Source organism: Tachypleus tridentatus, chromosome 12 (assembly GCF_004210375.1).
Source record: "Tachypleus tridentatus isolate NWPU-2018 chromosome 12, ASM421037v1, whole genome shotgun sequence".
Classification (NCBI taxonomy): Eukaryota; Metazoa; Arthropoda; class Merostomata; order Xiphosura; family Limulidae; genus Tachypleus; species Tachypleus tridentatus.
Window position 1 is genome coordinate 2,561,280 of NC_134836.1, and position 16,667 is coordinate 2,577,946.

The 16,667-nt window shown below is 34.0% G+C and overlaps 3 protein-coding genes across 6 annotated transcripts in view; 2 read left to right on the forward strand and 1 right to left on the reverse strand.

Annotated features, from left to right (window-relative positions):
* The window catches only part of hdm (meiosis specific with OB domains hold'em), a 77,432-nt gene extending 69,049 nt beyond the window's left edge, over positions 1 to 8,383 (forward strand). For both annotated transcript variants that reach the window (XM_076469466.1, XM_076469467.1), the window contains one exon: positions 7,298 to 8,383. In XM_076469466.1, the coding sequence (XP_076325581.1) occupies positions 7,298 to 7,318 (21 nt within the window). In that variant the 3' untranslated portion in view covers positions 7,319 to 8,383. The remainder of the gene's footprint in view (positions 1 to 7,297) is intronic.
* LOC143233331 (uncharacterized) lies at positions 517 to 13,751 on the reverse strand. Of its 3 annotated transcripts, XM_076469469.1 has the most exons (3): positions 13,505 to 13,751; positions 5,211 to 5,326; positions 517 to 1,361 (listed from the first exon to the last, which is right to left on the reverse strand). In XM_076469469.1, exon 3 carries the CDS (start codon positions 1,348 to 1,350, stop codon positions 625 to 627), a length of 726 nt encoding a protein of 241 aa, XP_076325584.1. In that variant the 5' UTR covers positions 1,351 to 1,361; positions 5,211 to 5,326; positions 13,505 to 13,751; the 3' UTR covers positions 517 to 624. The 3 variants fall into 3 exon arrangements, with proteins under 3 accessions (XP_076325584.1, XP_076325583.1, XP_076325586.1); XM_076469468.1 differs by lacking the exon at positions 5,211 to 5,326 and having other exon boundaries at positions 13,505 to 13,750; XM_076469471.1 differs by lacking the exons at positions 5,211 to 5,326; positions 13,505 to 13,751 and adding an exon at positions 12,411 to 12,593.
* On the forward strand, positions 8,530 to 11,761 carry LOC143233332 (uncharacterized). The gene is made up of 2 exons (XM_076469472.1): positions 8,530 to 9,560; positions 9,740 to 11,761. The coding sequence occupies exon 2, from the start codon at positions 9,741 to 9,743 to the stop codon at positions 10,149 to 10,151; it is 411 nt and encodes a 136-aa protein (XP_076325587.1). The 5' UTR covers positions 8,530 to 9,560; position 9,740; the 3' UTR covers positions 10,152 to 11,761.
* Positions 13,752 to 16,667: the final 2,916 nt, after the last annotated feature.

Consider the following 16,667-nt stretch of genomic DNA (forward strand, 5'->3'; position numbering starts at 1 on the left):
TAGAAATTTACCTTGGATCTTTTGAGATATTTGTATTATTGAATTTCATAAAATATGCTGTACATTAGTTCTAACTACATTGCATTTAAAATAAACTCAATTTATGTTAAATCTTGCTTACTTTAAAAGTATTTATTGTTTTTCAATTTATTTTTTTTTCATTTTTGTCCATTACTTATAGTATTATAAAGCTATAAACCATTTACCTTTCAGCTGTTTCTATTAAAACTGATCCAGTGTTGTCATTGTATCAATGTAAGTTTAGATCTCATTTCTGAAATAAGATAAAACTTGAAGTTTAACTATTACTGATTTAAATATAAAATAACCAATACTGTATAAGGAATGATAAATATTGAATTTGAATTTTTTTTAAATTTGAAACATTTGAAAAATGCAGATAACTAAATATAAAAAATACTGCAGTATATGTGTAGGTAACATGCTATTTGAGACTACATCAAGAAAAAAGTTTAAGATCAATGCTTAAGTTATAATTCTGTAAATTGCATCTCTCAGAATAAGGTCTAAACAAATGGACTATATATAGTTTAAAGCATTTTGACCTCTTAGGACCAAATCCAATATTTCTGTATAAAAAACTAAATTTTAGCATTATATTTTTTATATTTTCATTCGCTGAACAATTTTCTCCACACGTTTTTGCCACTTTAGAGGAAGAGATGAAAACCAGTAAAGTTCTATGTCCCACATTTTGTCACTTATTTCACCTTGTAGCTCTTTCTGCACTCTACGAGATACCTTATCACATGTCATCTCATTAAGAGCTTTCCCTCTTTCATTTTCACAATGACTGCAGTTGTTTCTAGATTGGCTTGTATGAGGACAAAAGTCTTGGTGCCATATTGGATGTGTTTCATGATGTGGATTCTTGGTTAGGTGGCTCTGCAAACAGCTGTTCCACAAAGCAGTTTCTTGGTTGTTGACAAATCTGTGTGTGTAGCCAGCAAGCATCAAAGGGTCCAACTTGTCTATGTCGTGGATGTCTGAGTTGTTATGACCTTGCACGTCTACTCTGAATCCCTTTTGTTGCATTAGTGATGATACCAGATAGAAATAGTGCAAGTGTAAAACATAGTCCATGAGAACACTCTTTAATCCCAACCTCTGAAATTCCATTACTCCATGGTCTTCTTTTCTGTGACTTAACTCCCAACATGCATTATACACAAGGATAGACCAGTGGTCATTATTGTCTTTCAACTGACTCCATTTCCTGTTATCACTATCTGCTTCTACATCTGATTTCCACTGCTGTTTTACTACAATGCTTTCATAAAATGTGTCCCAGAAATCTTTACTTTTCAGTAACTGGTCAGGTTCATTCATTTTTCTGTTAACTAAATAAAAATTAAAAATATGCTAAGAAGTATGTACAAAATGACTTAAACTGGTTTTGAATATTACTTGTAGACTAATTTGATTGTTTTTTGTTTTTTTTTGTGTTGCAATGTGTCTGACATGTCCTAACAGACTCTACATAAAGTATAAGAATCATCATTTTAGTGAAAAACTGAATTATTCGGGTTACACAAGTAAAAACATATGAAGGTTTGACTTTAATTATTGATGTTGATTAAAATTTAAACTTGTATAATTTAATCTTTTCATACCAAGCTTTGCAGTGAAAACTGCAATACATTCCAAACTTGCAGTTTTATTTTCGTTGAAAAGAACTTAACTTATATTAGTTTTGATATCAAAACCATCAATATTATTATCCATTTATGTCTTATTTAGTATAGTTTTTTTTTGTTCTGGTAATTGTTTTAAAAAATTAAACAAGAGACAACTTAATTAGTATGTTTGACAATTTTCTCATGTAGAATGTTTCAGAAACTGTATTGAAATTTCAAACCTTTTCTTAGACCAACCATTGAACTACTCTGTTCATGTAACTACAGCTTTAAAATACCATTTTAATTTCTGTAAAATAATAAGCCTTATGAATCCAATTTTTAATAAATCATCAGTGAGATCTTATTTTCTTAAAAGTTTCTGTAGCAAGCAGTAAAGTTTTAACTATTTCAAAATAAGTGTTATTCAGGTTACATTGTGTATAATTCTACTGGTTACTGATTTTTAAATCAATGATAAGAGTTAATATGAATAATTGAAAATTGGTAGCCAATTCTTTGTAGTAAGAAATCAATGTTGTTCATTATATTATGTAACTAATTTGAACGTTTACTGATGAGTGAGTGATATAACCAACAGCTTATTGGAAAAAGTGTCACCAAAAGAGTGCTTTAAAAAAGTAATGCAAGTTTATTAGATTGTTTAACCACAATAGACATCATCACTGGTTTGAGGTTCCTGAATATGCAGTTCACTATTTGTGAAGTGAAGAAGCTACTGTTTGAATTGGAATAGTAGTTATTGTTATAGACAGAGAGTCTGCATACTTGAAACACAGTAATCTTGAAATTTCTAGTAAGGGAATTGAAATAGGTTTTGTCTGTCTCCTGAAACTTGTTGATAAACAATGTGATAATTTGGTAAGGAATATTAGTTTAGAAAAATAAATAAATACATTTATGTTAAATTACTTAAAAAAGCAGTGTGAGTTGTTAATGTGGAAATACAAAACTGACAAGAATTTAACTACTTCTATAAGCAAATATAGGAAGGCTTTAAATTAAATACCATAAAGTATCATTTGAGTTTCCAAAAAAGATAGTTATGCTACCCTGAAGATTGTATATATCATTGGTATATTATAATTCATAATGTTATGTGAGCTTTACTATTTATTCCCATGGATAAAGGTTGTTTTCTTCCTATAAGTAATACATGAATTATTTCTACAAGCATATATCTTTTCTTATATCTTTTATCTCAGTAGTTAAGTTTGTTTTTAGCAACAAAATTCAATTTCTCATTTCTGAAAGTGAACTTTGATTTTCTATTTATGTATGTGAACTTTGATTTCAAGTTACTGTAAGTAAATTGTAATTATTGCACATTTTAAATTTGGCTCTTTGGCAGGGGTTAAAAGTTAATGACATCATCTGTCAAGGGAAAATTTGACTTTTAATTCATGTAATATTAAAAATATAACTCATTATACTTTACAGCAAAGTTTGTAGGAGTTATTTTTCATTTGTTTTCTCAACCTTGATTGGAAACACTTAATGTATTCTAACAGTTTTCTTTTAACTGTATTGTTTAGCTGTAGTTTTAACTTAAAACTGAAGTTTATATGTGCCTCACTGCACATGTTTAACTCTATATAGGTTTTACTATTCAAAGGTCAAAGGCCTGGAGAGAGTTGTGGACTGTATGTGTAGAAAAATAGATATGTTAATGAATACTGTATCTCATATGTGATTCACTCTAAGAAACTGCAAGATTATTACAATAGTAAGGTAAGTGGAAGAAGAGTGTGCTAGGAACCAAAAACGAAACATGCTTTAAAAAAGTAATTAACTTACTCTGCAAAAAATATGCACTTGCAGGAAAAGAAGAGTATGTTCTCTGGTAAATCATATGTAACTAGCAACAGGAAAGTTGTGTCATATACATGGAAGGAAGAACCACTATGCATGATGCTCTCATTCAAAAACCTCAGTACGGTCCAACATTTTCAAATAAGGAAAAGAAGTGAGTGTGAATATCATCAGGCACAGTGCAAAGGGTGGCTTTCAGGAATTAAATTGTGTACTTTTGCTTTCCTAGCAAACAACAAATGTACCTTCTTGAAGCACTTAGGGAAAGAAAAATAATCCTCTCCTCCTCCTCCCCCACCCCCCAAAAAAACTCAGTATGTTAGGATTTCACATTCAAGAACCATTAACATAATCAAGTTTATAGATTATAAGAAGAACTTGCATATATACCCCATACTCCTGGAGCCACTAATAAAAATCTGCATTTGGCATGATCCTTTCACCTGATGATACAACACAAAAACAAAACAGCTAATGCTACATTTCTTGTCACTAAAGATCCACGTGGACTGCTTTTGAACTTAACTGCACTTATTCCCAAATGAAGACAGCAGCTTTGATAAACAAATATTCAGGTATTTTCTCTGGAAAGTGGAAACTTCAGTACTTCCAACTTTATATAAAGTAAAAAATTGTCACTTATTCAACTTCATAGACAATTTACATTAGAAAAACTGAGTAATGAAAAAAAGCTAGTATTACTACCCCAAAGAAAAAAGAAATATGTACCAGTCTCATTGATTTTACCAACAACAGTCATTCTCGTGCCTAAAAACCCAGACATGATCAGAGCACATTTAGGGTGACATTACCAAATCTAGCCATTGAAAGGAAAGGTTCACCAGCTGACACAATACAAAATTTAATTGAAGCTATAGTCATTTGTAAGTAATACTTAAAAAGCAGGATAGCACCAACTAGAACTCGCACTATGTTACATTAATACATCCTTTGCTTATGTACATTGTAGAAGGTATAGCAAATTAAAATTCAGGTTATCATCAGCTACACCCTACAAGTCTTGGATTTTATTCTTTGTGATGTATTATAAAATTGATCACATTAACCAAGACTCTTGTTAAAGAAAGACCACAGGAACTCTTCACAAAGAGAAAAGCATGTTTAACATATCTTAAACTAAGGCATTTATCTCAATCACAAAAATGCCAACCATTCAGGAAATTAATTAAATATACAGTGCCTTTGAAGTGAAAAGTCTGTTAGATCTTGCAAATTACTGTAGACTACATTGTTTCATACCAAATTTTGTAACTCTCACATACATACCTTGGGTGAGTTGATAAATGAATTGACATTGGATATGGACAATAAAATATAAAATTCACTAATGTTAAAATAGTGGCTCATGAGTTACAGTTTATGGAATACTTTGATCATAATCTACTTGCAAAGTACATGTTGACACCAGTCATGTAGGGAAAGGAGCTATCTTAAGAAGAGCCTCATATAGAAAAGCTGTAATAAACTGTAATTGACCATATACTGCTGTAGAAATAAAGATATTCACATGAAGAAAACAAGACTCTTGCCTTAGTTTGGGCATGTGAACATTACCACCTCTATCTCTATGCCATTTTATTCAAACTGATGACAATCACAAATCCTTCAGCTCATTTTCAGTAACCTGCAACTACAACAATACAATTTTCATTCATACAGATGAACTCATAGATTCTAATACAAATTTGACTCAAAAGTTAGTAGAGGTGAAGAACTTACATAATATTTAGCAAAAACTCCATCCAAAATCCCTAATATTGAAGGAAATGGAATACAAGAAATTATAATCTGCCAAAGATATCATGTTGACAGGCTCCTCCAAACTTCAGTCATACCTAAAAGTAAAATAAAAATTAACTTAACAAAATCCAAGAGTAACTTAGTAAACGTCTCCAAAAAAGAGAAGACAACCAGGGCTCCTCAGAAGCTCAAAGCTTCTCATTATCTTGCAAGTATAGTTATTTGATATATGATGCAAAAAATAATGGCAAGTTATTCATTGTTGTAATTGGTCTTTTAATCTGGCTACTGTTTTTCAGTCACTTAGGTTTCAGAGAAACGCAACTTTAAATAAAAGAGGGTTTCTCAATCTAGAAAATGCCAAAGAAAAAATTAAATTTTGAAAGAAAAAGAAGTTACTTTTTAATCAAACAAATATATAAATAACAGCATGATATATATTTATGTGACTGTATATATGTTTGAACTATTAGGAGGACCTACTAAATAACAGGAGATTTGTTCAAAATATCAGTTACAGAATAAATTCAGTGAGAGTGGGTGAAAAGTGATACACAAAATGAACAATCTTTATTATAAACTGAAGAAAAATACAACATGTGTAGTTGCAGTTTATTTATATCTGGCTGTAACTTTTGCATATCATTGGACTGACTACTGAAGACTGAGTTCTATTAAACTATATCAGTGATGTTTGAGATCAGACTGTAAAATCATTCCATTTCAAAGAAACCTTGATGTACCCAAAGGGATGTGTGCTACCTACAACTAGATTAGTCATTTTCATTACAGGAAGAAAAAAACATGATATATTCATGTACCACAAGACACCATTGTGAGGTATCAACACTTTCCATTTGCCTACTTTTATTGACCACTACCAATGAGGAGAACAGTGACATCCATATTAGCAAAAACTGTTACACTAGACCTGAAATGTGTGTTAGCACTCATCAAATACCTTAAGTATTAAAGATTGTATGTTTGGTTTTAGAGCACATTCACAGGTAGTCAAACTCTGGATTCTAGCATTTTAAATCATAGACTTACTGCTGTCTCACCAAGGAACATCAAGAAGTAATAAGGATTGCCATGCAACAGCCAAAGCTTTGTGCAACACCTAGGCTTCCAGCATAGAAAAATGACACAAATTGTGCCCTGAGCTCATGCTGAAATATAAAAATATATATGCACTAAGCATCAATATTTCCCATTAGTGCCCAAGACATGAAACTGAAGAATCTTCTATGAATAAGCTGAGCTGTTTCATATTTTGCAAAAAGGAAACCACTTGTGGAGTTATGTTCAGAAAGAAAGTTCAAACAACATTGATAAAGAAAAATAAAAAGTTAGAGCTAATGTAACCTAACAACATAAACTTGCATGAACAAAATGCTAACAAATGACTCCATGCACACTAACTTATAATAATGTTAATTTCATAATATAGTGAAAAAAGTAATGAACCTCATAGTAATCATTCAAGACCTGACATAATCAATTAAATAAAAGGATAACATAATTGCTAGGGATTCACCATTCTTCAAATGTCTTATGAGGACTCCATGAAAACAAAAGTAATCAATTACAAACCAACAACATATACAGATTCAAGAACACAAAACATGAATTACCAAAAACGACTTTATCCCAACAAAAGATACTTATCACTCAATGCAAAACTATAACACTCAACTGATACGACTATCTGGAATGGTTTTACAGATTTCCAGGTTCATTTTACTAAACTATCATGTAACTCAAAAAGAAAAGTGGAAGCAAATAAGAGAAAGATCTAACTATGTGATAGTAAGAGGAAAAATAAAGCTTATAATAATCCCTAAGTATTTCCAATGTACAAGCTTCATGAGTGATATAAACTTACTTTTAAATGTAATTTAACCTTTAATCATTTCCATTTTGTTAGACCATGGATAATTTCTTTAGGGAATTGTGTCAAATGTTTTCATAATTGTCATAGTGTTTCAGACTAAAATTCTAGAATTTATGTGTGCCTCATTGGGTGGTGAGAATGCTCAATTGTATGTGCTTTGCACTGTTTGTAGGTCAAGGAAAATGAAGAGTGACTGGTCGTCCATCTATGCCAAAGAATGAAAACGGCAATCAGTGAACCCAATATCTCGTGCATTTAATTTTCTGTTTTATTAATAAGTTAAAAAAGGCATTGCTCGTACTGTTTACTATGAAATATACCAAGCACTATTTGTTTGATTCAGTCTTCATGCTAAACTGGTAGTGACCACAAATCAAAAATAATATTAATAATGTAAGTTATACTTTTACAAATTAATAATATATAGGATTATATTTCAAACGCATTTCGAAACTTGAAGGAATGTCTTCATATGTAAAAACGGCTGGTATGGGTTGAGAATTTTTTTTATGTGGAGGAGCGAGCGAACAATGTTTCGACCTTCTTCGGTCATCATAAGGTTCACAAAAACAGAAAAAGGTAACTGACCGATAGCTGACCACATGTTTGAAGAGGGTTGTGTAATTGAGTGTAGGAATGTAGAGGGCGTGCTTAGATGTTTGATTATATTTATTAATATAGGTATAAAGGTGTTCCTTTGTGTTGGTTTATTTTGGGCTTGAATTGTTGTATAAGTAAGGATTCTTTAATTTTGCGTTTGTTCATGTTTGTTTCTATATTGAGTATTTGGATGTTTTATATGGTTATGTTGTGTTTATTTGATTTGCAATGTTCGAAAACGTGTGAAGATGACTTTTTGTGTTTTTTTAATCTGGTTTCCATTTTTTTACTTGTTTCTCCAATATAGACGTCGTGGCAGTTATCACAACCGCCTTCAAAAATGTGGTCAGCTATCGGTCAGTTACCTCTTTCTTTCTTTTTGAACCTGACGATGACCGAAGAAGGTCGAAACGTTGTTCGCTTCTTCACATAAAAAAAATTCTCAAACCATACCAGCCGTTTTTTACATGTATTTTTTTTCTAGAAGTGGGATTTCTCGTCATCACGAGGAATGTCTTCATATTTTGTCGAATTTCCTAAAGATACATTCATATATATGGTGCTGGAACAAATTTTATTCTCATTATGTGAACATGTATTCCTTACTGTATATAAGTGCTAACAATTCATTTTTACGTAATTAAAAGAATGATGTTCGTCAGTCAGTCCATGTATGTATGCTTGAACTCCATATTTCCATTGACTAGACCTACAGTGAGTATTAGTACTATTTACGAGGGCAAAAATGAACGATATTTAAGTGCATTGCTTTGTATGATGGCAAAACAATTAGGTTTATAACGTTTACAGATAATTATTTCACTAACATAAAAAACAAATTAAGTTAATTATCAACTTTCCGTGGCTTATAAATGACGGAAAATCATTACATCTTATTACAAATTTAAAAAAAATACCTAAAAATTGACAATTAGGCCTAAATTTAAATATACTTCGTAGGCGAAGCTTGAGTTTATTCGATGTATAACACTATGTAACAAAATTTTTACTTTTTCTTGTTCCTGGGCAGAAAGGATTATTTCCCAATTGCTTATGCCTAAAGTAAATGGTTTGTTTGTTTGTTTTGGAATTTCGCACAAAGCTACTCGAGGGCTATCTGTGCTAGCCGTCCCTAATTTAGCAGGGTAAGACTAGAAGGAAGGCAGCTAGTCATCACCACCCACCGCCAACTCTTGGGCTACTCTTTTACCAACGAATAGTGGGATTGACCGTCACATTATACACCCCCACGGCTGGGAGGGCGAGCATGTTTAGCGCGACGCGGGCGCGAACCCGCGACCCTCGGATTACGAGTCGCACGCCTTACGCGCTTGGCCATGCCAGGCCACAAAGTAAATGGAAAAAGACCTATTTTTCTCTTCAAACTTTGCTTTTGTGACCTTGGTAATGAAATTTTCAAATTTACCCATTTTCCAAAACATTCCATGTAGATTCAGTGCCGAGTAGCTGACAGAAAATTTTCTCGAACATACAAGAATTTTCTAGAATGTTGTAGAACTTATGAGAATTTTCAAGAACCTCTGAGAAATTTTTAGAACTTTCCATAGTAATATATATGCAGGGGTTCATCACTTCAGTTTAGTTCTAGCTGCCTAAGTGAACATATAGACCTAACTGATTTTATCAGAGATGACATCAAGAAGCTACAAGCCTTCTCCAGACGCATTCTGCTATGCATGTGGCCAATTTATCAAAACTAGAGCAAAAACGTTCTCTGTCGGGGATCAAGACAAACCCTGGGCACCTCATTTTACCTGCGAGCACTGCAAAAACAAAACTAGAAGGAAAGACGGACAATTTTGTTTGCTTGAATAGTAAGATTTTATATTATACAAATTTTAGATCTTTTAAAATTTAAATATCTTTTATTTATTTTTAATTTTCAATAGTATAGAAAAATATTACATACAAAATATTTTTCACGAACCTCATACATATGTTGTGCATGAACTAAATTTATTTTTCATGATAATTTTATTTTGGTCTTCTGCAGGATGGTACAGAGAGGAAAAGAGAGCCATGAAGTTGCTATTCCAATAATTTGGTGTGCACCAACTGACCACTCAAGCAATTGCTACTTCTGCATGGTGGATTCTTCCAAATGTGGGGCTGGCAAGAATGCATCTGCTATCATGTATCCATACCTTCCATTATCCATTGCCCCAGTGCCACACTGCCCTGAGATCCCTGTACCCACTCTACCAGAGAGAAAGCGGCCATCCTCAGAAGAGAGCAGCAAACCAGAAGAGGAGGTAGACGTTGAAGATCCAGATTACAATTTCAGAGATGCAGCTGGTGAGAGAAACACATACTACTCCAACCAAAGAGATCTCAATGACTTGATTAGAGATCTTGGTCTAACAAAGTCGAATGCCGAGCTTTTGACATCTAGGCTCAAGGAGTGAGATTTGTTAGATGAAAGTGTGCAAGTCAGAGGAAGAGTCACCGACATTTTTCAAGCTTCTTCACTCGTCAAGATGGGCTCTGCTTCTGCTACAGTGTATCCAGTCTGTAACCAGAAGCCTCAAAGCTGTGCTATTCCATAACGGTGCACCTCAAAGAGGAATACAACAGCGTCAAGACCTTGCTAGAAACGTTGAAGTATGAATAGTATGGCTGGGAAGTTATCACAGACTTCATAATGGTGGCATTCCTGATGGTACTTCAAGGAGGCTTTACACATTATCCTGTTATCTTTGATTTGGGACAGCAGGGACACTGCAGCACACTACAACAGGAAACACTGGTCACAATGGACCGAGTTCTCTGTGGGGAGGCACAATGACAAGTGTGAGCCACTATTAGACCTCCAGAAGGTGTTGCTCCCGCCATTGCACATAAAATTGGGTTTTATGAAACAATTTGTCACATCTTTTGATAAGGAGCCTACTGCTTTCAAGTACTTTCGAGACTTCTTCCCTAAGTTGTTTCAGGCAAAGGTCAAAGCTGGTGTCTTCGTTGGACCACAAATAAAGAAAATACTGTAGTGCACGGAATTCCCCAAGAAGCTCAGTAGGAAAGAAAAAAAACTTGGGGTAGCTTTGTTGTAGTGGTTCGGAACTTCTTGGGCAATAACAAGGTCGAAGATTATGTGGAACTGGTTGAGGCTCTGGTGAAGAACTACAGCAAAATGGGCTGCAGGATGTCCCTGAAAGTCCATGTCCTTGACACTCATCTTGATAAATTCAAGAAAAATATGTGAGCACACTCAGAGGAGCAAGGCAAGCACTCCCACCAAGATATACTGGACTTTGAATGCCGCTACCAAGGAGTGTATAACGTAAACATGATGGAAGACTATTTTTGGGGACTGATACGTGAAAGTGATTTACAATACAGTCGCAAATCTCGAAAAACTACTCACTTTAAACATATATGTATAACTTTAGTACAAATACATGTAAATCTTGATTCATATGTTGTTTTATTCAGACATTATGTAAATGAAATGTACAAATTTGTCCGTTTTTACATAGAAATAGGTTAATTTCTAAATTTCAATATCAATGTCACAAAAGCAAAGTTTGAAGGAAATAATGGACATTTTCTATACTTTTACAACATAAGCAATTAAGAAATAACACAAACTATTCAGGAACGAAATTTGTGTTACATAGTGTAATCTACATGCATTCTCAATGTTCTGTTGCTAAAAGATTGCGCGAATGAAAGTAATTATAGATGATGTTCAAGTACGATTTATACGCCCAAAAAATTTACAAAAACGCTTGACAACAGTTGTCTTTTACACTTCTTGATACAATACATAAAAAAACCCATTAGTTCGTAACGATTGTGGTCCGGCATGGCCAGGTGGGTTAAGGCGTTCGACTCGTACTCTGAGAGCGCGGGTTCGAATTCCCGTCGCACCAAACATGCTCGCCATTTCAGCCGGGGGGGCGTTATAATGTGACAGTCAATCCCACTATTTCACGAAATTTGGTAATATTTGAGTAAACATTATAGTTTTTATACAGAAAAAAATCAGTATTTATAATAAAGTATTTTAGTTAAATATTAATGATTCAATAAAGGGAGCTGAATACTGATAAACACGTCTTAATTTATTTTATCAAGTAACATAAATTAACAATACCAAAACAGACACACCTTTATTTTACTTCTCTTTCCAACTGCCATTTAGTTGAATAAACCTTATAATTTCAAAAAGCACTGTATGGTATGAAGTGCTTAAATGAGATAATATTAATAATATAATAATAAATTACAGACAAGATTGTCAAATTTTTTGATAAATCGTTGGTAAAACTTCTATATCTAGACAGTACTAGTAAATACGCATCCTACTAATTACTCTAAGACGAGTAAAGTTTTGTTCTGCAACAAAAAACGATTTTGAGTTTATGATAAATGAAAAACATGAAACAAACTAGCAAAAAATTCAGTGAAATCACTCATTTTCTGTGTAAAACATTCCTTATTCTTCGCGTAGCGTACAACTACTCTTTTCTTTGTTCTTTACGAAAAATATCTAACATTATGCGTTTCGATACGAAAACACGAAATAATCGAAAACGAAACTACCCATAATTCATCAGAATGCGTGTTACGTTTGGTTCTGTATTCTATTTTGATTAAAACAGTTTTCATTAATTTAATTAACACAGGTAAAAACTCCAAAACAGGATATTAATTACACTTACGTTGGTCCGAGCAAAATGGTAATACACACTGAGCATAAGAGGAGGAAACTGCACACTTAAGATTACCCACTTGTACTTTTTATCCTACCACGAGCAATAAAGTCATGAAGCAATATCAGATACTTTAAATGTTTGATCTAGTACTAAGTTTAGCGTTTGAGAAATTCAGTAAATACATTCGTAACTGACATCTCGTAACAAGCCTGATGAGATTTTTGTTCAATTAAATATCTCAGCTATTTGTGAGTAGTTTAATATTTTTCAAACTGTTAAACGTTATTCTTCGAAGTTATTTCCAGGGAGAAGAAAAAAAAAGAGAGTTTCTTGTCGTTGTTGTTTTCTTTTATTTTAAGACGACAATATTTATCATTTCGTACAGTACTTTACACTTATTGTGAAATGTCATGACTTTGACATATGCTGTTGTTAATTTGGAGGACCGAAAATATGTGGAATTGAAGCTACAAATTAATTTTTCTGGATTTAATATTATACTTCGATTGCAGCTTCCCGAGTAGTACAATTGAAATAAAACAAGTTTTTAAAAATGTAGCACACACAATTACCACATAGAAAACTATTTACTGAAAAAAATGTTTAAATGAAAAATATCAAAGATACCAGCAAATATTTCTAAACTATACTACATACGATGAATTCACCCTTAGTACTGAAACTCTAATGTACCTTAGATGCAATATGCTGAACATATGATAGTTTGTGCACAAGCAAGGGGGGAATCCCCACTTGTCCTACGAATTGATTACGCTTCCTACCTACCATGGATACTGAAGTCTGATTTTTGGTAGTATATACTTTCACACTTACTGGTAAGTGGTTAAGGCATTCGACTCGTAATCCGAGGGTCGCGGGTTCAAATCCCTGTCACACCAAACATGCTCGCCCTTTCAGCCGTGGGGACGTTATAATGTGACGGTTAATCCCACTATTCGTTGGCGTAGCCCCAAGAGTTTGGCGGTGGGTGGTGATGACTAGCTGCCTTCCCTCTAGTTTTACACTACTATATTAGGGACGGCTAGCACACATAGCCCTCGAGTAGCTTTGCGCGGAATTCAAAACCAAACCAAACTTACCGCTTAGCCACTGAGATACTCCAATTTCATGTTATCTTCTCGACCTTTCATAGATCACAAAGCAAAGAACAACGGAAGATTATAGAAGTAGTGTTTAAAGTTAGAAATTCAGAAGTCACTGAAGACTTTTAAAAAATAAAATGTTTTAATTTTTCTTGATAATAATGAAAACTTATTAAAATCAAATACTCTGTTGATTGCCCTACGGAACGCGACAACGCATAAATGCGATAAAAGCTGTTTCTGTTCTAGTATAGATACGTTAAGTTATGGTTTCGTATTCAGTAATACGGTTATTTGATAAGAAAACAAAACATTTTTTAAATCAAGAGATAAACAGTATGAATAATTAGGAGAAAAGTGAATATAGGAAACCCAAAATTTTATACATTTTAAAGAAATTCAGTATCAAATACAGAAAGAAAATTAATCATCGATACGATTTGATATTAGTGTATGTATAGGAAAACGTGTAGCACAATACTGGCAATATTTGTGATGACGGTGAGGAAAAGAAAATAGGTCTCGTATTGATAATTTACATTGCGACCTTTTGTCATTCAATCTATCACACATAACTACACCAATACAAAACCTTCAAAAGTACAAACAGTTATACTATGTTCAGTAGCAACAGTAGTGTGAATCCAGTCTCAGCTTCTTGGACTTGAATGCTGCATGACAAGTTTTGAGTGGTCAGAATACTCCATGCACAAAATTGCAGCAATATTCCATATTTCAGTGGGAAGTAAATGTAAGACTTTCAAGAAGGTATGTGAAACTAACACAGTTACTAATAGAAGTAGTCAGGGTAGAAAACCCAGTCTCTTCCAGATTAAGTTCTCTACGATAAGAAAGATGGTCAAGTGCAGGCACTGTTTACAATCTTGCTGTAAAGTAAATGCAAGCACGAATGTTACAGCGATAAATAGGCCCGGCATGGCCGGGTGAGTTGAGGCGTTCGACTCGTAATCTGAGGGTCGCTGGCTCGAATCCCGGTCGCACCAAACATGTTTGCCCCGTGGGGGCGTTATAATGTGACAATCAATCCCACTATTCGTTGGTAAAAGAGTAGCCGAAGAGTTGGCGGTGGGTGGTGATGACTAGCTACCTTCTCTTTAGTCTTACACTGCTAAATTAGGGACGACTAGCGCAGATAGTCCTCGTGTAGCTTTGCGCGAAATTCAAAAAACAAACAAACAGAGAGAAATATGAAGACGCACATTAACACAATGTTCGAAAACCGTTGCCGAGAAAAGAAGTAGCTAAACCAAAAAGTTAAAACGAGCATCGCACAACAAAAATTGATATGTTTGAGTAAACCATTTTGCGCTTTACAGAGAAATCGAAGTTCGAATCGTTACACAATAATTAACGACGGTTTGTTCAATGAATACGTATTACAAACGCATTGTCAATACACATTTAAGATTATAATGAAGTATTATTAGGGGATTAATAGAAGTCTGGGCTTGTATCTCTGCTAATGGTATCGATGGTATATAAACGCATTTAGGTTTCTGCCGCCGTTAAGTCTATCCAGAAGTCCCCGATGCCGCTCTAAGCGTGTATGAAAGTATTTCAGTGTTATATGCATAACTGATAGCACCTTTGACTGCTGATTGTAACATATTTACTGTTGTACATTTATTTTAGTACCTACAATTGTTTCAGTATAGTTTTTTCGCACGTGACACATATTGTTGTATGTGTATTGCGCAAGTCCCGCCTGTTCTCTAAATTTGTATAAGATTCTCAATAGCAAGAATCAACAATTTGTGATTCCCGATGACCGAAGAAGGTTGAAACGTTGTTCGTTCCTCTACGAAAAAATTTTCTCAACCCAAACGAGCCGTTTTTACATATATATTTTTCTCTACAAATGGGTTTTCTCGACATCACTAATACATAAACAAATATGGTGAGCCAATTACCATACATTTCACAAATATTCACCAGGAATTAAAGTGTAATATAAGCGTATCCTTCCACTTATTATTAGCACAGATAGCCCTCGAGTAGCTTTGTGCGAAATTCAAAAGCGATCCACTTATTATTTGTTTTTTAATAGAGTTTTCTATTAAGAAACGTAAGAAATGATTAAAACTAACAGGGATAACTCTGAAAACTGTCTCACTAGTTTTGTATAACAGAACAAAAAAATATTTTAAAAATATTTACTGTGTTCTATGTTACTTGTCTATCATTTCACAGTGATATAGTAAAAAAGAACACAGTTTACTTGTTTTACCCATTAAGTAATAAACAGGTTGTCGTAGGACGTAAGAATAGTGGCCTTTGCCAGTCGAAATACAGAAATTATTCTTTTCTTCGTACTGTACCTCAATTTAACTTAAGATTTTGAGTAACCTAGAAGGGTCAGGTGCATCTTCCTTGTTTTTTATTTCGAGGAAAGCTACACGAGGGATATCTCTAATTTAGCAGTGAAAGATTAGAAGGAATGCAGCTAGTTAACACAGCTGAAAGGGCGAAAGTATTTGGTGGGATGGAGTTTCTAAGCCGAGACCTTAATACTCGGAATTAAGCGCCCTAACCATTTGGTAGTACCTGACCGGCTGCTTTTACGTTGTTTGTTCTAAGTGTGGGATATTTAGTGCGTTTTTTGTTTGTTGTTTTTTTAGTTGACGTACTTCAGGTCAATGTGTTTGTTTCCACTGACGACTCATTCCGATTTGCGGGACACACCTGCTGCCACATGCAATGTTTTTTGTAAAATTTTTTATATGATTTTAATTATTATTTGTATGGTAAAACTCTCGCGACACCCAGCACCGTGCTGCGACACGCAGTTTAAGTAATTGCAGTAATTATTGATTTAATTGTTTGTTTTTTGGAATTTAGTAGTGTAAGACTAGAGGGAAAGCAGTTAGTCATCAACACCCGCCGTCTGCTCTTGGGTTACTCTTTTACCAACGAATAGTGGGATTGACTGGCACATTATAACGCCCCAAGACTGAAAGGGCGAGCATGTTTGGTGCGACGGGGATTCGAACCCGCGACCCTCTGATTATGAGTCGAGTGCTTTAACCACCTGGCTATGCCGGGCCTCTTTATTCTCACATAAGAAGATTAGAAATTTAGAAATTAGGAGAGCGAGATGTGGGTGCTCAAGCCCACAACGTCCGACATCTCTATCACCCTT